The 21,794-nt window shown below is 37.7% G+C and overlaps 1 protein-coding gene across 6 annotated transcripts in view; it reads right to left on the reverse strand.

The window, feature by feature from the left end:
• Window positions 1–899: 899 nt before the first annotated feature.
• LOC113988621 (solute carrier family 12 member 7-like) overlaps window positions 900–21,794 on the reverse strand; it is a 71,755-nt gene continuing 50,860 nt past the window's right edge. For 3 of the 6 annotated variants that reach the window (XM_039389063.1, XM_039389039.1, XM_039389046.1), the window contains 10 exons: window positions 21,227–21,395; window positions 18,471–18,666; window positions 12,853–13,022; window positions 12,575–12,706; window positions 10,831–10,938; window positions 8,096–8,212; window positions 5,734–5,915; window positions 4,370–4,384; window positions 2,261–2,394; window positions 900–1,796 (listed from right to left, as the gene is read on the reverse strand). In XM_039389063.1, the coding sequence (XP_039244997.1) occupies window positions 1,705–1,796; window positions 2,261–2,394; window positions 4,370–4,384; window positions 5,734–5,915; window positions 8,096–8,212; window positions 10,831–10,938; window positions 12,575–12,706; window positions 12,853–13,022; window positions 18,471–18,666; window positions 21,227–21,395 (1,315 nt within the window). In that variant the 3' untranslated portion in view covers window positions 900–1,704. The remainder of the gene's footprint in view (window positions 1,797–2,260; window positions 2,395–4,369; window positions 4,385–5,733; window positions 5,916–8,095; window positions 8,213–10,830; window positions 10,939–12,574; window positions 12,707–12,852; window positions 13,023–18,470; window positions 18,667–21,226; window positions 21,396–21,794) is intronic. The other 3 variants (XM_039389058.1, XM_027722411.2, XM_027722406.2) reach the window with 3 other exon arrangements.

Consider the following 21,794-nt stretch of genomic DNA (forward strand, 5'->3'; position numbering starts at 1 on the left):
GCAGATGGAGCTCGTTCAGCCCTGTAAGGCCATCCATCTAAGAGAAGGTCACTCTAAACACACCTACATCCTGAGGACCTTGCTGCCACTGTCCAAGCTCGCTCGGCCCCGGCAGATGAACCTTAGGATTAAAGGGTGGGCTCAGTTCAGCACATACTGTGTCTCATCTAAAAAAATCCATTGTGCAGGCTCAAAGGCCTTACCTGCATTTGCAAAGCCCTGTGTCACCAGCGCGCTTGTAACAAATGTGGGTAGAGACCTTTCCCAAATCTTCATTTGCGAAGACTGGCCATGATAAGGTTCTGAATCAAAGGGGCAATGTGCAGCAAAATTGTTTACACTTTGTATTTTCTATACCAGATGTGGCAGAAGAGAGAGCTGGGGCTGGTCTTTTGTTCACTGGGTAGCCTATACTCTTTACCTGAAACACTGGGCCTAGCTGTTTTCCTTCCTTTCTCCACCTCCCTTGCAGTCCTTTACATACCACCTTTACTTAGCTTCCCCTTTGTTGTATGGCCTTTTCCTACCCCTCCCTTGCCTCACCTTGCCTGGCTTTGCTTTGCCTGCCCCTCCATTGACTTCCTTATCTTGCCTACCCCTACCTCTCTGTGTCTGGCCTACCCATACCTTGCCTTAGCTGGCCTACTTTTCCCATCCCTTGCCTTGCCTTGCATACATACCTCTAACTCTTGCCTGCCTCTGCATTGCCTTGCCTTCCCTATAAAGAAAAATAAGAAAAAGAAAAGGAATAAAATAACAGTTTATATGTATAAATAATGCTTTTCTTTTTACAGTAGAACAATATTCTGATACCAAACAAACACTTTAGGTCTTAAACAACATTTACCAAACTAAAAAACATTTACAAAATATTTACAGAACTAAAACTTAGGAGTTCATTCAGTTCAGAAAAGCAGATTTTATTTTAAACAGCAGCACATACAGAAAACATTTTCAAAATATACATATATCATAAACTTCCTGTGATTTATAAATTGCTAGAATTATAACTGGAACCAGGTAGAGTTTCTGCATCATAGCCTTCCTATGAATTGGATGCTTACATGTGTCATTGGTATAGTCATGCAATAACTACTAGTAGCTCATGGAAAAAAAACCACTTAGTTTGTTTATTTACTATCTCCTGCAGGTTTCAGGTACCTGACTAAGTATTTTAAATACAGAAATGTTATTTTTAACAAGTGTAGCAAATCATGAACTTTAGGGAAATACTTTATGCACATAAATACAAATTTGAGTGATTGTATACATCTCTGCAGCATTTTGGTAAGGAAAGAAGACAACTTTTCCTAAAACTTTTCCCTTTATTAAGACACAGGACAAAGATTAAAATAATCAAAAGTTGCTTACATTTCTATATGTTTAAAAATACCATTACATTACCATTTTTCTTGTGTTTCACCAGAGCTTAACAAGTGCCAGAATTTGCTACATATAAATATCCTAACCCATCCACCATTTATTAATTCACTATAGAAATATTTTCTACATAAGTCTATCTGCTTAAAATACTACTTCAATATAACACTTTAATAGGAAAAAATCCCTACATCATCAGAAGATTCAGCTTGCAGATAATTTTCAATGCACTAAAACACATAATGAAGCTGCTTAAATTATGGCAAATAACTTTGTTTTCTCATCTGGGGTGTGTGTTGTGTTTGAACAACATGTGCAAACAGATTAAGAATAAATGGTGATCACTTCACGTCCACTGCCTCGGACTAGGAGAACTCTATCCAGACCTTCTGTCAGAACTTCCAGAAACTCCATGTCTGCAATATCGTTAGGTCAAGGAATTTATTCAGAAGAGAAACAAAGTAGCCAGTAATCTCTCAGAAAGTCTAACATACAATGCAAAAATTGAGTTCGACATTTAATCAAGGAGTTTTTTCCTCTGTCACCTTTTACTGTCCCGTTACCTGGCTGGTCAAATGAAAGTGAGGCCTAACTTGGGACAAGTTCCTGGTTCTGCCCTACTTACCCATAGAAAAGATATAAATAAGAGATTTTAAAATGAGTTCAAAATTGAGAAATGCTTTATATTAATAAAAAACCCTCACCACTATCAATACTTTTTTAAACTTTCTTTGTGGAATCAAAAGTCATTTTCTTAAAGGCAAACTTACGTTTACCATGGTTATTAATGGTTACCCCAACAGGAAGACAGGAAATGGCACAATCACAAAAATCAAATTCCCAATTTCAAGAAATATGGAATCAATACAGTAGTGGATACAGTTTTCATCCCCTTTTCTGTTTTTAGGAGGTCCAGGCATATTCAGGAGAACTAGCTGAGCATGCTGTGATTTATTGAGCACTACTCCATTGAGCTTCACAGCAGTGTGCATTCTTCTCACATTAGACTGATTTCTAGCATGTGAAGAAATATTTTTAAGCATTGTTATAATACTTACATATTTGAATTATACACTACTTATTTGAATTTATAAGTTTAATCTATAAGCACATAAAATAAACAATTTTCATGGACACCAGTATTTGTACACATTCAAAATAAATGAGAAAATGCAATAATTTGAAAAGAACATTTAACTCTGAAATTCAAAGAGTTCTAAGCAGATTGCCAAAATGCACACATTTTCCAGTTGTCAGTTATCTTTTAACAAGATGAATCAAAACCTTGTTTTCAACAGAAGTTAAAGTTCAGTCAGAAAACACTGAGAATCCAGTTTATTGACCTACACAAAAAAGTAACTGGATTTATACAAGAATTTCCAAACAAGGAAATTACAGGCAAGCACTGTAAAGATTTATGTTGTACAGTACAAGATTTTACCCATGGTCCGTTGGAAACATTACTAAATTACTATAATCTGGTGAAGAAAATTCAGAAACACCATAGAACTTTGAAAACGTTACTAGTTTTTCATGTCATAAGAGTAAGACTGAACTGAAATTGAGTCTCTCCCCTTAAATTATTAACATTAACTAATGTTTTCCTTGTTGCATCTACAACTATAATTGTTGTAAATTCATGCACAGGAAGAAAAAACTGCCAAGATTTCAAAGATGTCCTTATTTTAGTATTATTTAGTTGTTTTTTGGAACAAAAAGAAGAGTCCTTACAGTTCCTGAGAAACTGCTACCTGTGTAAAATTAGTCAAGACTGGAAATACGCTACAGTGTGACACAAATATCCAAACTCTACCTTAGCCCATTTATGCAAAAGATCTGCTGCCCAAAAGTAGATGCTTTACAAACAAAAAATAAAAATTAAAAGGCATTTGGCCTGAAGTTTAGTGGACAATGGAAACCAGCCCTATCAACTTAATTGATTCTCTCCCCTCTGCTAACTCCAATCTTCCCCCCATGAGAGAATGACATTTCTAAAGCTGAGTTTATCAGTCCCTCTTGGGGGATCTTCTATCACAGAGGCCATCTATCCTAAGAACCAACTGTACAAAACCCATATATGGAACAGAAGAATGCTTGAAGCTCCATTTTGCAGAAGCAGAACTGCATCTTGAGAACACCAAAGAACTATGAAGAGAGGCAAGAGTGTGTAACTGAGATGTACAAATATTGAAGCTGAAACACTGTTCAACTAAAACTAAAATGCAGGACGTAAATTTGTGACAGAGGAGGTAAAAATTCAGCACTGAAATAAAGGCTCACATTGTGTACAATGTAAACTGAGGTTAACTAACATCAAGCACTGGTAGAACTGAAATCATACATGGTACACAAAGTAAGCTTCCTAAATTTTCATAAGAAGTTCAACTTGTTAAACAGAAAAAATTAGGAAAATGCTGAACTCTGAAAAAAAGAAGAGCAGTCAAGTGAGTTCCACTCAAGAGAAGTACTATCCCATTTTTGTGTGCTGTCATACCCAATGTATGCCTGAACTTATGTTATTTCTACACCTGTACAGGTTGGCAGAAAGCAGGCAATAACTGACTTTTGATGAAACATGAAAGTTGCCTTTGTGAACAAATAATTCTTATTGTCCAAGTAATTCTATCACAATGGGGGGCTATTTTTCCAGAATAAAAATATATTCACTTTTTAATGTAGTTAATTAGAAAATTAAACATTAAACTGGTGCAGAGGAGTACTGTCAAGTTTTACATTTATATTGAAACTAAACCACATGTTTTGTGACTTACCTTGAATAGAAAGTTGATAATATTTAAGAGAACATTACCAAGTCACAATGATGAATATTTTTTTCAGTGATATCTGCTAACTCACAGTATATTAAAGAAGGAACAAAAGAATAAAGGCACTGCAAATTATGAGTTAGAAACATGCATACAATGTACAGGACCACAAGAAGCAGAGAACACAGTCTATGTTGCTTAAATGAAATGAAATTTAGACTTACAGATTTCCCCATTCTCTATGTGAAAGGGAAGCAAACGCATAAAAAAACAATTGCCATCAGGTACATTTTAAAGTAAACAATACTAATATATTGTACAGGCACACCAACTTTGAACTGTAATTTCTATCCCAACTACACATAGTAGTTTAAAAAAAAAAATCCGGAATCTGTGTCTTGCACAATTCTAAAGTAGTGATACGAAATACTTCTTAGACATTAATGAAAAAAAACCCCCTAAGGATTAGAGTGTAATGAAACCCAGAACAATGCTTTAGAGAATGAGAAAGATGATTTTTGGAATTTGCAAAAGACAGACTGTTTCTAAAGAGGTCAAAGCAAATCCACAAAACAAATTAGGATTTTAAGGTGTTGATTTTAAGTATGTTTTCTAACTCTATTTTCTACAAGTCCTAGATTTAAGATACGTTTTCTTTAGATACTAACACTTCCCCTGACATCCACAGTTTTGGTTTGGTCATGTGCAGAAAATAATTTAGGCTATGCTTCTAAGTGTATTCTTCCAGAAGTCAAAAAAATGTGTGTGTGTGCTTAAAAACACAAGATGAGGAAGCAAACAAGATGACTTCTTTCTGTCATTTCTCTTGTGTCTACTACATTGGTTTGACATAGGCAATAGCTCTTATCCATTTAAGAAAAAGTCATTAAGGAATATCTAAACAGGAAATACTTAATATAGCAAGACATACATATTTGCACAAGTTTTATAATGCTTTAATTTACAGAACAAGGGCTGAATGTCCATTTAAAAATCACCAACAACGAGCAAACAAACAACCACAACTCAAAACACCCCCAACAACCAACCACAAAAACACCCACAAACCAACAAAAAAGCCACAAAAACCAAAACAACCCACACAATAAAAGACACCCAAAAAACATCCACCCAAAACCATAAGCTAAATATGTTGAAGCTAAATATATCTGTTGCCTTGGTACTCCTTCTAGTCCAACAAAACACAGGAAATAAGACAGGGATATATACAGTACTTTGGCACCCACAGGAAGACAGAAAAACATTAAACATTTTAATATAGATGCTTTCTGGTACAATCCAGAAGTTGAGTTTACAATTTGAAATCTGTCATTTAAACTTCATTCACTACATTCTTGTGTATGAGTCTTTACAGTCACTACTATTCCACCCAAGTTCATGCAATTTTTGTAAGAATGGCATTTAACTGAAGTGCATAGAGAGATTAATTTTTTATTCAGTTTTAAATAAACAAGAATCTCTTAAAAAACAAACCCCAGAAAATGACAAAAACAATCAAATAAAAAATCCCACACATTAAAATACACACAATGAAATACAAAACTCCCAACACCATATGTATACTTACGGTTTCATGTTGAAAACATCTTTAAAGCCAGACACATTTGAATCTTTGGTTTTATGCTTTTCAGCTGCAAACTTTTCTTTAGTCCAGGTCATTTGCACTTTTTCTGGCACAGCAGCAGCCACACTTGTTTCAACTGCTGGAGCAGAGTGTGAGGCAGTATTTCTATCATGGATCAGCTGGGCCTAGTTACAAATCAAATAATCATCCCAAGATTCAGCCAAAAAGAGCATTTGTAAATTACATATTATTAAAATTTTGAAAAGGAATTTCATAGCAGTGGAATAAAAGCTACAGAAAAGTCCATCTTATTTGTGAAACAAATGCAAGAGAGGTTCACTTCAGCATGAAGTGAAACTGCTTGTAAAAATGTACTTATTTGCAGGATTACACCTGACCTGGAAGATTATTTTTGTAATGAACTAAAGGGAGGTTGAATTCCAGATGGTATTTTATTTATTTACACCAAGGTGTTTTGCCAGTGAAAAATTTGAAAGCCAGTGCTCTCATTGTTCCCTAGATAAGTTATTTTCTCAGATACTGCTGTAAACATCATCCATTTTGCATGCCTTTAGCTGAACTGAAGTCAGTATGGGACTTGCTATATTGAAGGCTAGCTATAGATTTAGATTATTAGGTTACACTATTTATGCATGTGAGAGCATACTACATAACAAAATCCAATCAATATAACCATGAAGGGACCTTCTCTTCCCTTTTAATAGTAGAAACTCAAATCAACTTCAAGAACTTAATATTATTCTTCCCACATGCCTATGCACTTCCATATTCTCCATTTTCCATCCCCCTTTCTCCTTTTAAGAAAAAAGGGATGAAATATTTAACACATTATTTACTTTCTCTTGTAATACTTTGTCCATAGGCTTTTCTATTTCCATAAAATGCAATAAAAATACAGTACTTTTGACTCTTAAAATTATAAGTTAATTGGTATTTGGGCGGGGAGGATTCTTTCTGCAGTTTGGGGCTTTTTGTTTTGGAGGTGACATTTCTTTTTTCTGTGGTCTTGTTTGTTTGTTTGTTTGTTTTTTAAGATATTTAACAGTCCTGAAAGCTATTCAGAGACTTGATAAATCATGAGTTGAAGCTCCTGTTCCATTTGGGAACCTCAGTTATTCACACTAGACATAGTTATGTCCCTCCACATATGTGATGATTCAGAAGAATCGATTTCATTCAGGTCAATCAAAAGCATGAATAAAAACCAAACAGATGAGAATACTACTTTTGATCTCTGAACAGCCATTCCTCTAATGATTCACAAACTGTAATTGCAGCCGGTTTTAAATGCCTTAGAGCTTCTTTATACTCCCTAAATTATTTCCCTAGTCCCTATCCTTGAGGATTTCCAAATCCTAGAGTTCAATTCTGAGCTTCGCATAAATATCTATTTGTTTGACGGTCTTCCTTTGGTGATTAAATCATGAGTCAAGACCACAAATTAGAAGTTACTGTAAATACAGTTCTATCATGAGAATGAAAAAAGCTAATGAATACATGTCAATACTGTAAATACCATGCAGCAGTATCCAATGAACTAAACTTTCAGGGTAACAACCATAAGATGAGTTCTCCCACTATGCTTTAGTGGGAGACAATTTGCCATTTTTAGAAAGACAGTGAGGCCAAGAGAAATTCTAGACCTATAACACGTTTATAAAAATCCAAAGACAGCAAAAGCACATTTTTGTTAGTGCTGTTTTGATAACAAATTAAAATACATGAAACACATGTTGTTCTCATGTGCCATGAAGAAAAGGAAACACAAAGGTATACAGCACTTCTACAAATTAAGCTACACATCCATAGATATGAGCAACACTTCAAGTGCACCCTAAAAGCATTGATTACATCAGTCCATTTCCTTTCAGAAATCCATGCAGAACGTAGTAATGACAGTTATGGGTTAGTAATGGCTTGCAAATAAGCATAGAAATCTCCTTAGATGACCTAGAATATCAATACGGTCTCCCAGAAGCTTCAGGACTTCAGTACAGGAACTATAAAGGAAGTCAATAGCTCGTGAAAGCATGAAATATGCTTATTAATGAAACATCCTGCTTCTGGCCCTTAAGAAAAACAGGCATTCTCAGAAACATGCCTCTTTCATGGAAAATAAGTGTGAGAAAGATAATGTAGTTCATGTTGCAGGAGCATCATCTAGAGTAAAAAAAAAAAAAAAGGGCAAGATAATGAAATTAGAAAAATAGTAAAATTGAAATTTATGAAGAACTGCTCCATAACAATGAGTCATTAAATTGTTCATGTGTAGTTCAGTTTGCAGTGGTGGCACTTCAAGTGTTGCAATGGGAAAATATGTCTAGCCAGCTCTATGTCCAACTACCTCCTCCTCTTGATAATCATTAGTCAGCAGTGCCTGGGCGTCTTGGACAATAGACAGTGAACTGGAGTAGCTTTTTCTTCTGATTGAGCCTCGAGACTCATCAGTGATGCTCTGAATCTGGGACAAAAAGGTTACCAGTGACAAAAAAAAGGTCTACAGAAAAAAAGAAGATGATCATATTATCTTTCTTTTAAATAGATGAGATATGATATCACACCTTATGAGGTTCCTTTTTAAATGTTCTCTTTACAGACATTTGTGAAAACATGAAGCCAAGTGAGTCCATTCTATATGGGAAGCTCAAACATTCACTTGTTTGTGAGGGTCACATCCCTTCATATTTGTATATATTCAGATGGTTTTATTTAATTACAATCAAAAGTATTAAAAAATTTAAGCATGTGAGAAGGTTACTTTCCAACTCTAAAAACCAGAAGCAAATCAACCAAGTTTCTCAAAAAAGAAAACAAAAATCTGATGAGTTCCCGATCCCCAGTTCTACACAAAAACCCAGAGGCAAGATCAAATTAGTTCTATTTTTAAAAAGTGACAGAAGAAGGGAGGGTGAGAGTGATGGCTCAGGGATAAAAGCATGCCTATGTGGGAAACAGCAAAAGAACACTGTACAGAAACAAATTCTCCTCTTTGAGAAGGTTTGAGCCTTGTTTGAAGGCATACATATACAAAAGTGAGGTTAAAGTGCTAATCTTGGTGGTAACAGGAAACCAAATTACACTCACTATACAAAACTGAAATCTCAGTTTATATTTGAATGTCCGAAAACAGATGATGAAAGCAAAAGCAATGCTAATTTGAACTAGTGATACTTATGAAATAAATGTTTTGGAGGTCATAAAAAAAACTGGAGGGGATGTCTCAGCTCTTAAATAAGAGAAGATGATCAGATGATCAGATCTGGCACACTGAGTGCATATACTCAATTCACAGCTCCAGAGGAAGTGATGGCATAACTAAACCACATTTTCTGATGAAAATACAAAAGAACAAGGTAGATTTAGATATCCTAATCAGAAAAACAGATGGATGTGACTTTTATTCTTGGACAAGGCAGTATGTAGTCAAGATTCTTGGTATTATCAAGGATTCTACTTCAGACCATGAAATAAATTCAATGGTATTTTGAACATCTCAGATTTTACCCTGTCTGATATGAAGGAACAAACAGAAGCTATGATGGCAATGGTTACATGCAGATAAAATGAGTAATAAAGAAAGAAAAATAGAGGGAATAGAATCACTGTAGAATCACTTGATTAATCACTCTAACTCCACTGGAAAAATACTATTGTTCAATAAAGAAACAGTCACACTGAATAAGCTGGATAGAAAAGTTTGGGGTTTTACTGAAAGGATGTTAGGCAGGCTCAAACTAAGAGAAAACTACCATGACATGGATAAAAAAGAGAATTTACAGCAGGTCATTGCTATAGGAATAATAGGCATCTTTAGCAACCTTAAAAAATATCCTTTTAAGTGGAAAAATGAATAAAGCGATATGAGAGGAAAAATAAAAAGAAAAAACCCTAAAAAACCAAACCGATTGGACTTGTAGGATTAAAACCAAAAGGAAAAGCCACAAGAAAAAAAATCTAGCTGTTTTACAAATGGGCAGTTAAACACAGTAGAGCTCTCTTATTTGGCATGGAAGGGAAACAGTTTTACGTGATGGCAAAGTCAGAGCATTTACTACCTTTTACATCACTAAAAAGCATTGATAATGATAAAATATTTTTTCAGAATGATAAGGGGGTAGAAGCATAATAAGTCAAAAGAAAAAAAACTTAAAAGTTACAAATATTCATGAAAATACTGTTGCATGAAGCTTGTTGCATGCTTTTGCATGCAAAATTGTAAGAACAGGGGAGGTTTGTTGGCCTAATTTTGCCTCCAGCTGATCCATAAAACATTTAAAATAATGCAGAAACTAAAAAAACAGTGAGATTTGAACAAATTTGTATTGTATTGTATGTATCATATAATATTGTGTGTTTGTAATGCATATGAGGAGTGGCTGAGGAAGCTCAGGTTGTTTAGCCTGGAGAAAAGGAGGCTCCCTCTATTCAGCTACCTGGAAGAGGCTGTAGTGAGTTGGGGGTTGGTCTCCTTTCCTGAGTAACAGATGACAGGACAAGGCCTTAAGTTGTGCCAGAGAATGTTTATATCGGACATTAGGAAAAATTTCTTCACAGAAATGGTTATCAAACATTGGAACAGACTGTCCAGGGTGGTGGTTGAGTTATCATTCCTGGAGGTATTTAAACGATGTGTAGATGTGGTACATTGTTTAGTGGTGGACTTGTTTGTGTTAGGTTAGTGGTTGGACTCAATTTAAAGGTTTTTTTCAACCTAACTGATTCTATGACTCCAAGACGAAAGCTCAATCAAAGCTGATCAGTCCAGTTGCATAATCATGAACCTTAGCTACTGATGTCAAGTTTGGAAATGCTCTGAATATATTCCACACTGATGCTCAAATGTTTTGCTAATTAATACTTGCACCCATCTTGAGGAAAGGAAAACTCTTAACATCTGTTCAAACAAAAAATTATTTCTTTCCCCATATTACTTTAACCTTGCAAATGAAACCAGTTGTAGAGAAATACAGAATGCAATTATGAAAAGTTCTGACTAGTTAGAAACTGATTAGAAAGCACCACCAAGAAGTACTACTTTCGGACTTTTCACAGAACATCTCGTCAAGCCAAAGTCCCTACCTCCCTTTCCCTTTCGTTCTTTGACAGCTGCATCTGTTTTAGCATCTGAGATCGCTGTTCCATCATAAGTGTCTTCTCATATGTGAATGCAGAAATATCGTTTTCAAACTGCAAAAGAAATCGGCATTAGAAACGCCAGAAGAAAAGCACTACTTGGAAGAACACCATTTAGACAGCGTACCACATTCATTCAGTCCTGGATGTATTTATGGCATCAGAGTAATACCAAGCAAATAACTGATCAATTAATTCTGCCCTCATTTTTAAAGCTTAATCTTCAAACAGCAATTTCACACAGTAAAATCATATAACAATATGATTGTGTTTTTTTCTAAATTTTAGGCACTTGGAACAGACTTTCCACTGTTTTTTTTTCCAACTAGGCTGCCAAGTGAGAAAGAGTTGAAAGCACTTATTTAAACTAAGTCTGCATTGCTGCCACCTGAGCATGTGGGCACACTTGTTTCCTTAAAAACTGTCCAGAGGCACAAAAAAATACCTTCTCTTTTCATCAGTGAGAAACGTTCACAAACAGAAGCAATTAGGAAGAAACCATGGTATATATTCTCACACTGGCTCAAAACTAAAATACACTGTAAAAATCTCTAGCAGTCACCTGTGTTGTCACTGACTTGTAACATGCCTCTTACCCTTTGAGAGATCCTCAGGATTAAATATTACCCAGATAAGAAAAGAATAAATACTAAGTACTTCCTATACTGTATTTGCTCAAAATCCAACCAAGGCTGAGCCTTTTTATGACATTCTGTTTGCATTCTTTCAACTGCACATGCCACAGCATTTAAAGTTTTTATATTTAGTCCTCTAAGCAAAGAACAATAAATTAAAGGATTTATCTTACTTCCTAGTTTAAAATACTAATTAAATTTTTCATTAGTAATTTTTTTCATAAGTAACTTAAACAATTCTTAAAATTTGCTTTATGGTTGATTAGCATGATAAATCTTTTTGATAGGTTTTGGTCATTCTAGGAACTAGTGGTGGTAGAAGTTTTGAACCAGTTGACTCATCTTTATCCCACTTCAGAATGAGTAAGAATTCTGGTGTTATCATGCATCTTACTTTGGACATTATGTTGGTCACCTTTGAGTTCTGGAAATGAAGTCCTTAGTTGCCAAAAAAAGTGGGTCTAGACAGACTACAGCTTTAGTCCTTTCTCTTTAACAGTTTATGACCCATATTTAAAAGAGAAAAAAAGTTACAAAATTAATTTTGTCACTGACTGACTTGTGAATCTGTAGCTACACGGTCTTGTTGTTCAGTCCTGGCTGAGGCTGGCAACGCCAAAAACTGACACACTCCCATTGGAGCCTAGGGACTCCTTATTCCAGAGAGATAGTCATATAGCAGTTGGAGACATGGACATATCTTATCCTCTCTCATGACAGATGCCACGGCTTATTAGATTAAGCACATTCAGCCTTCCACTTCTAAAAATTTAAGCTTTTTCCCTCCAGAATGAACCATCTCTATGGACTAGGTCTCATAAAGAAAGTAAGCATTAACAAAAATCAAAACAGCTCAAGCTCTACTTGACAAACCCATTAAACTCACCACCACATACACTATCATTGTGACATGGTAAGATGCTTAACTTCTTGTTCTTGGTTGGACTGTAATCTTTCCATTTCTGTATTTGGGTTAACATCTCTTCATCTGAAAAAAGCTAAATGTTTTCCCAAGCTTAGACCCAGTTGCACCTTAAAAATATGTAGTAACATACCATTTCAACAACTTCCACTTGAGCATTCAGTCTAAGATGATATAAGAACATCTGAAGATCCTTCTTCATTTGAATGCTATTATCATCCATTTGAGCGACAGTGAAGATACGCATTTTACATTTTCTCCAAACCTACAAAAAGATACATTATAACAATCTGTAACACTGTGATTGCTATCCACGCATAATTCTAACAAAGTGAAGGAGTATTTAATTGGAAATGCTTAGAACCATTCATTGCTAGAAAATGAAATCCCAGCCATTTCTGCTGTCCTTGCCTTGTGCTGTCGAAGGAGAAAAGGCAGTAACATCAGCATACCACCATCATGAACAATCCACCATACATCTATGTTTCCTTCAGTAAAACGTTCTTGATTTGTTGGAAATAAGTCAATGTTTTTAGCCACCAAAAGTGCTTGCTGAGCTGCTGTTGTTTCTCGTACAGTATCTGCAAGGGAAAACAAGACATTTAATCATGAACTTCTAGTTTTCATTCCCAGTTTTTGTTTTTGTTTTAAATTCAGCAGCTTAAACAGTCCCAGTCCCAGAAGTTTAAACATACCCTGGGTGTCTTGGCTCTGGCCAGTACAGAGTTAATTTTTGCAGTAGCCAGGAGGGGGTGTGGCTAGAATCCAGAGGTTATTCTATACCACCTCACATCATTGCCAAGGGCAGCGGGGAGTCTCAATCAAGGAGAAAGGGTTCCTTCCAGTCGAGTAAGCAGAGTGCTGGTTCTGAGCCAGAGGAAGGGGTTGGGTGGTGCTGGCTCTGAGCAGTAAGGAGGGGTCCGGTGGAACTGGTTCCAAGCCGGAGGGAGTGGATGGGGAGGAGTGACTGTGATCAGGTTGAGCTCCACAGTGAGCATTTTTGCATGTGAATCACTCTTTCTTTTGTATATTTTTTGTTATTAATATTTGTTGCTGTTACTGTTGCTGTCCCTATCTCATTGCCATTTCCAGTAAATTGTTCTTTTCTCAACCCATGATCTTCACCTTTTGTGCCTCCAATTCTCCTCTCCAGCCTGCCACAGGGGAGAGGGGGCAAGTGAGTGAGCAAGCAGCAGCATGGTTTGGAGAGTCTCAGTGGGAACACTAAACCAGGGAGTACCATTCCTAAACCACAACTGTCTTTATTTGACATCCAACATTGGGCACAGAGAGTTGAGATAACAACAGAGCTACCCAGAGTGGGTTAGAAACAAATTTGATCCAAGAATTTATTGTATTAGGTACAGAAACACTAGTCACAGTGTTGCTTTGTCTGTTCATGTGGGTGTGATACCTAGCCCTATATATATCCTCATCTCTGCTTCTGGTGATGATATTTTTCAGAGTAGGGAGAGAGATCACGATTGCTTTGTTGCTATACTATGTGCTATCAGTTTATGACATGATAACATCATGGGCAATGAGGTCATTTGGGATGTGTATTCAGTGCTGCTCTCCTACTCTTATCTCAGATGCAACCTTTGGGAGTCCATTAATAGTCATACCCAGTTAGTGGGGAGAACAGGGGAGGATGCTTTTCCCCAGCTTTTCACCCCCTTTTCCTCCTTCAGGCCCATTACAATAACTTTTGAGAATTCTGAATTCCATTTCGATGTTAAGGAAAGCATGTCCTAGTTGCTAAGTTTACCAGGTCTCCTCAGTGCAGTCTACATCATATTCAGAGTCAAGAAAGATTTCTAGGGAGATTATTCAGAGATCTGCCCCAAGGGTGGATAGCCATGAGTGGCATGGAAGATGGGAGAAAATGGCCCAGTTTTGGAAGGATTATTCTGCTCCAATGGTATGGAAGTTCACCCAAGAACAACTACAGGACCCTGATAAAGTGACAGAATATTTGAAAGAAAAATGCTTTGGCAATTGCAGCGAGTTATGCACTGTGCTGGGCCCTGACTACTATTTATCTAACAGTGCTCGATACTAGACAGCACTCTCAGGGAGAAGAGGAGGAAAGCAGACCAACAGGCACTGTGGCCACTAAAACTGCAGCTGAGCCAGAGGAACAACATGTTCCAGTAGCAGTTGTGCCTATATAAAAGACAAAATCCAAGAAAATATCAGTTCGCTTAGTGACGGATGAAGAGGAAGCAGGGCCCTCACAACAGGAGGAAGAGGCAGGGCCAGAGATAATCACCAATCCTTGATTCTGGGTGAGTTGTGAGATACACGGAAAGATTTTAGCCACCAATTGGGGGAGACCCCAATGACCTGGCTGCTCTGATGCTGGGATATTGTGGCTCATGATATAAAACCAGATGGTAGTGAAGCCAAGCAACCGGGATCTCTGTCCCGGGATGTGGACATTGACAAGGGGATTGATAAGAAGACAGAAACTCTCAGCCTCTGGAGGCGACTCCTGTCAAGCGTGAGAGAAAGGTATTCTCTCAAGGATGATCTAGTAGTGCACGCAAGCATGTGGAATGCCATGAAGCAAGTATCCAGTACCTGAGAGAATTAGCTGTGCTAGAGGTAATCTATAGGGATTCAAATAATGAGCAGTCCCCTGTAGATCCAGATGAGGTCCAGACTTCCCTGTGGTGGAAGTTTATAGACAGCATGCCCTCATCGGTTGCCAGCTCATTGGCATTGATGTCATGGAAAGACAGAGAACAAAGAGTGCTTCTGGCAACTACCCGACTCCAGCAATATTAAGCTCATCTTTTTTCCTCCCTACTGACCTGTGCCTTGCCTGTGGAAAGACTGTCCAAGACTGCAAAAAGATTTGAAATATTTAAGCAAGTCTGAGAGGAAATGCCCCATGCCTCACCAGTACAGATGGGAGCAAGCACGCCCTGGCTCAAGAGTGAGGTTACGCACCATGAGGTAATCTGTGATTTTACCCGCATAACCACAGAGAAGACATGAGGAAGTGGGATGGAAAACCCACCTCTGCCCTAGCAGCACGGGTATGTATGAACAACCACCACCACAGGAAATTCTTCAAGGATAAATGCTGGTCCAGTTTCTAGTGGGCAAGTCCTCAGACAGAATAGAAGGGCTGATGTTACTTCCGATCCTCTTCAAGGGACCTCCAGTTCATATTTACAAGAAGTGTGAAATGAGTACTATGACCAGGACTAAAGGGGCCCTGCCTCCAGCCAGGTGGAGGAAAGGGACTGCGTGGATCTGATGGCCTGGCACATCAGACCCACAAGAGTATATATAAGGCTTTAGCTAACACCGGTGCACAATGTACCCTGATGCCATCAAGGTATGTAGGGGCAGAATCTATCTCTATTTCTGGGGTGGCAGAGGGATCCCAACAGCTGACTGTAGTGGAAGCTGAAGGAAGCCTGGGAACAAATGGCAAAAACACCCCGTTGTGACTGGCCCAGAGGTCCTGTGAATCCTTGGCATAGATTACCTCAGGAGAGTGTATTTCAAGGACCCAAAAAGGCTTTTGGGATATCTGCTGTGGGGACAGAGGAAATCAGACAGCTGAATACCCTACCTGGTCTCTAAGAAGACCTTCTGTGGGACTGCAGAGGGTCAAAGAACAACAGGTACTGGTCGCTACCACAACAGTGCACTGTCAAAGTATCACATCAACCAGGACCCTGCATCTCCCATCCATGAGATGATTTGCGAACTGGAGAGCAAGGGAGTGGTCAGCAAGACTTGCTCACCCTTTCATAGCCCTATATGACCAGTGCATAAGTCCAGTGGAGACTGACAGTGGACTATCATGGCCTGAATGAAGTCACACCACCGCGTGCTTCTGTACCAGACATGCTGGAACTTCAGTATGAACTAGAGTCCAAGGCAGCCAAGTGGTGCCACTATAAACACTGCTAATGTGTTTTTCTCCATTCCTGTAGCAGCAGACTGCAGGCCATAGTTTCCTTTACTTGGAGGGGTGTGCAGTACACCTGGAACTGACTGCCTCAAGGCTGAAAACACAGCCTCACTGTTTGCCATGGACTGATCCAGACTGCACTGGAAAAGGGTGAGGCTCCAGAACACTTGCAATACATTGATGACATCATCATGTGGGCAACAGAGCAGAGGACATTTTTGAGAAAAGGGAGAAGTTAATCCAGATCCTCCTGAAGGTTTTGCCATAAAGCAAAGTAAGGTCAAGGGACCTGCCCAGGAAATTCAATTTTTAGGAGTAAAATGGCAAGATGGACATCATCAGATGCCAATTGATGTGGTTAACAAAACAGCAGCAGTGTTCCCACGAACCAGCAAGAAGGAAGCACAGGCTTTCCGCAGGCACGGAGGAGTGGCTGAGGTCACTTGGTGTATTCAGCCTGGGGAAGACTGAGGTGACACGTTCTGAGGAGGCCCCACCATATAATCAGCTACCTGAAAATGAGAAGTGATACACTCTCTTTATTGACAGTTCTTGCTGTATTGTATGGATCCACTGAAAATGGAAAGCTGCTGTATGAGTCGCAGAAGCTATTGAGGGACAAGGTGGATCAAGTCAGGTTGGAGACCTGAAAGCCATCCAGATGGCTTCAGATATCACTGAATGAGAGAAATGGCCAGTGCTCTACCCCTACATTGGGGTAGGTGGTCAGCAAATGCTCTGTGGGGGTGGCTAGGTCGATGGAAAAAGACCAACTGGCAGTGCACAGGTAACCTCCATCTGGGCTGCTGAACTGTGGCAAGACATCACTGCCTGGGTAGAGGAGTTGGCTGTAAAAGTACCAAATAAACATACCAAATAAACATACCCAAGAGTTGGGCTACTGAAGAACATCGCAACATCAGACAGGTGCATTGGGCCGCCAAGATTAAAATATCTCAGGTGCATCTGGACTGGCAACATTTCTGGCTCAGTGGGCCCATGATGCCTCACGTCATCAGGGAAAAGATGCAACTTACAGATGGTCTTGTGATTGAGGGGTGGTCTTAACCATGGACAGTGACTATGGAGTACTCCAGATACACCAGTTGTGAACTCCTGATGCAGCTGGCAACCACCTAACAGCACACCAGCTCTCCTGCCCTGGAAGACATCTAGGACAGATAGAACCCATAGTCATGGACTAAATGAACCCAACAGACATCCTGGCCATTGACTATGGAAATGATACTTTTGCTTGTATATATAGATATGTGTGCATGTATATATAGAGATGCATATATTTGGAAGGTGTAGGATCTGGACATGACATAGACGGCATAGAATAAATAAGGGGTAGATAATGTCTTGGTTCCAGCCAGGACAGGGTTAATTTCTGCAGTAGCCAGGAGGGGGTGTGGCTGGGACTCAAAGATTATTCTATATCACCTCATATCATTACTGGGGGCAGGGGAAAGGGAGTCTCCACGAAGAAGAAGCAGTTCCTTCCAGTTGAGTAAGTGTGGTGCCAGTTCTGAGTCAGAGGGAGTGGTCAGGTGGCACCGGTTCTGAGCAGGAGTGAGTAATCAGGGTGGCATGGCTGTCATCGGGTTAAGATCTGTGGTGAGCATTTCTGTACTCTCTCTTTTGTACACTTTTTATTAGTAATTGTTACTAATATTGTTGTTGTTACTGTTCATTTTCTTATCTCACTGCTGTTTCCAGTAAATTGTTCTTATCTTAACTGGTGATCTTTAACTTTTGTGCCTCCAATTCTCCTCTCCAGCCTGCAGCAGGAGGGAGAAGCTGGGGGGAGTGAGCAAGCAGCAGCATGGTTTGAAGAGTCTCAGTGGGAACACTAAATTGGGGAGTACCATTCCTAAACCACAACACTGGGTTTAGTGACCAACTTTCTTAGGAGAAGAAAAAGCAAAGCCATGGTTGAAGAGGGCTGAGAGAACTCACTCCAAATAAAATCAGATATGGGGAAATATTCTATTGTCTAACAGATGTTCATATCACATTTCTTCCACACAGCAAATAGTTGCATAACATAGCTGAATGACAAATGCAAAGGAGAAAGTTGATAAATACATACCAACAAAATTTTTCCATGAGAAACGATTTTCTGTCTGCTTCCATGACTGTGGCCATGCCATTAGGACTGTGTTGTGCTTCATCCCTCCTAGACCAGCTGACTGAATCAAATAGGATATTCCATCTCTGAAGTTAGGAGACACCACAATCTGGCAAAATCCTTTAGTCTTTTCTACTCCCATTAAGGCCTTAACATTCTGCAAAAGAAATATAACACATGGGAAAATACAATCATCAACACTGATAGTAAAAACCAGAAGGAGTGACAGCACTAAATAATAGTAAAACTTTATCAATAATGTATAACATCAAGAAATCACTCATTCCAAGAGAGTAAACACTATTCTGTGAAAACTAGAGCCCAAAACACTATCTTCCCAAAAGACACCACACACAGTTTTTTCATTGTTTTAATTATTCAGCCTTTTATTTCCAAAGAAGAATGAATAAGACATGAGTAAAAACTCATTGATAAAGATAAATAAAGGAACACTGCTTCAGGTAAAAGTAAAACCACTGACTGACAAAGCAACATATGGTTGGAATGACAAGTTCTTTCTTTTAGAATTGGATGGGTTTGGAAAAGTGTGATGCCAGTACTTTGGAAGAAGAGGCTGCCAAAGTTCCTTAGACACCTTTGACATTAAGAGGCTGATTATTTATCAGCTCCCAACATGAAAAAATAGATGTGTAGGAGACAATTGGAATCACTGTCTAAATACTGACAAGATAAACAGACCAGATTAAATATCCCACACCCCTTTAATTTCAATGTGGCTCTCCTTATCTGAACACTGACAAACATGCAGATACATAACCAAGTAATTTAAAAGAAGCATTCAAAATGGTATCAGGGTTGACTAGGGAACATCAGCTTTTCCATTTACTATTTTCTGATCAAATAAGCTTAACAATCCCATCATTATCAATTACTTGTGTGGGAGATCAGCATGATTTCAGAAGGAAGAACCAGTACATCAATATTTGGAGTTTTAGAAGCACCAGAATTCCTGTCAAAAATCATCAGAAACAGATTTCATCATAGTATGCCTGGCACTGACATAGTGTGGTTTCACATCAGAAACTGTTTAGTAGAGAAAAAAGTCTTTAGAGAATCTGCTAGCAAAACTAACATATCTTTCTGTGCAAACAGTATCTGTGAGGGCATATCAGTTTAAAAAGATATTTTTTTCTTTTGAAGAGACAGCCAGGAGAATCTTAATTTCCTACAGGTCTCCTAGAAACACCTTCTAGTTTAAATTTTCCAGAACCAACAACGCCTTCAGATGCTCAAACTTTTACAATTCATCTTCATTTTCATTTTAAAAGTAATAGTTTCCTAAGTCTTAACAGCAGATCTGACTTTCTAGGGAATCCATGGATTAGGTCTCCCTTAAATTCATTCCTTTTCCATCTCTCAGAAACATAGCTGACTTTAAGTTAAGCCAACTACAGCTAAAATTTCAAATCCTCATGGGTAAACAGTTTCTGTTTACAGGGGTTATTTTCATTCTATTTCACAGGTCAGATTTTGTATTCTCTGTCTTGTTTTCTGCTCATATATGTCGATAGTAACAGCTTAATAACAATTACTTTCACAATGTATCAATTGCTAGACTTTTCACCATGTTTTCAAGCTAACTGCTCTTATAGAGCCTTTTCATGAGATAGATCATCTGGCTTTATACTTTGTTATTTCAAAAACCACTATGGACAAGCCTGAATACTAAGAGGGAGAAAAAAGAAACTGGGAGAAAATGGGCAGTTACCTATGTTAAATCCATTTCAACATCTCAAATGCTCATCTATTTTAGAGATATCAGGTATGAATAAATCACAGCTTTGTAGACTACTTGGATCAAAATAGTAGACATATCAACTGATACCCTTTTGAACAACGCTGAAGACATTAACCTAATTTGGAAGATAAAATGGCAATCAAAACCTACTTTTGGACGTTTTATTCAGTAAAATACAGCAAACAGTATTTTCTCCAAATGTTTCCCCATTCTATAAAAATAGGAGTAGGAGAGTTCACAAAGGTAAGCAAATACAACTGCTATTATTAAATAAATGTTCAAATTAAATTAATTTGTGTTTGTAAGTTAGTTTATTAACTTATGTTAATTAATTGTAGTTAGATGTCATCTTGAATTACATGACATCTACTATTTTTTCCTACCTCATCCTACCTTCCCTGGAGATATGAGATAAATAGGAAAGAAAAAAAAAAGAGAGAAAGTAAAGGATTTCAAGAAGGATGCTGTTCACACTTTTCCAGCAAAGACTGCTCCTAATCCTAATTTTGCTATGTATTTCTAGAACAATGTAGAAAAGCAGGTCCTTAATATTATATTATGCCAAACATCTGCATTTATTAGTTAAATGTTAAATTTTTGTTAAATATATGCTATATGTTTTCTTTATACGGTAATTTGTTAAAACTCTATCACTTGTGGGGTTTTTTTCAAGAATGTAATTTGATTGTAAGACCAGGGCTCTCAATATTAAAGAAAATAAAAAGCTAAGAAGTAACTGAATTGTCTCATCCTACTGGAAAATTTTATAAAACATTTTGCTATGTACACCAACCTATTCTTTTATACAATCATTGACTATGATGATAGCAAAATTAGATGCTTTATTCAACATTTTACAAGAGTTTCTTTTAATTCAATATATGAGTTACCCAAACCTGGATTCAACATTTAAATACTAATGTAAATTACAAGTATTTGCAAGCTGTCTTTTACATACCTCTTCAGCTTTCTGAGTTTCTGTACATTTATCTAAGTAGATTCCCTGAAGAACAGAGCCCACGATAGTCAGTCCTTTACCAGCCTTCAACTGAGAGGTGAAAGAAAGCAATCTAGGGTGTTTCACTAACTGCTCATTATCCAAGTTTAACAAGACCAAAAGTTGAGGTCTGCCAAACAAAAAAACGACAAAAATAACCAACCAAAAAAAAAGTTAAGCACACAAACATATTCATAAGCAAGGAAGAACTGGAAAATTAAAATTAACAATTAATAAAATGTAGATTAAGAGCTGAATTCAATGGAAAACAGTCAACTATTAAGCAGGGAAGCCATAATTTGTGATAGCAACAAGATTTTAGGTACAGAATACCTACATAAACCACCATACCATCATTCTGAGAAGCTCCCTTAAAGAACAGTTTTACCAAGAAAATTACTGAATCAAAGTTATCACCCTTCCAGTGTCATCCAGTACAACCTCCTCCTTGAAATGACTAAATATTGAATGCACACCACACTGTTTACAGTTCCATCCAGTTAGATTTTGAAAACTTCCAGAAACAGAG

The sequence above is a fragment of the Pipra filicauda genome, unplaced genomic scaffold (assembly GCF_003945595.2).
Source record: "Pipra filicauda isolate LSUMZ 115617 unplaced genomic scaffold, ASM394559v2 scaffold124_size2119055_pilon, whole genome shotgun sequence".
NCBI lineage: Eukaryota > Metazoa > Chordata > Aves > Passeriformes > Pipridae > Pipra > Pipra filicauda.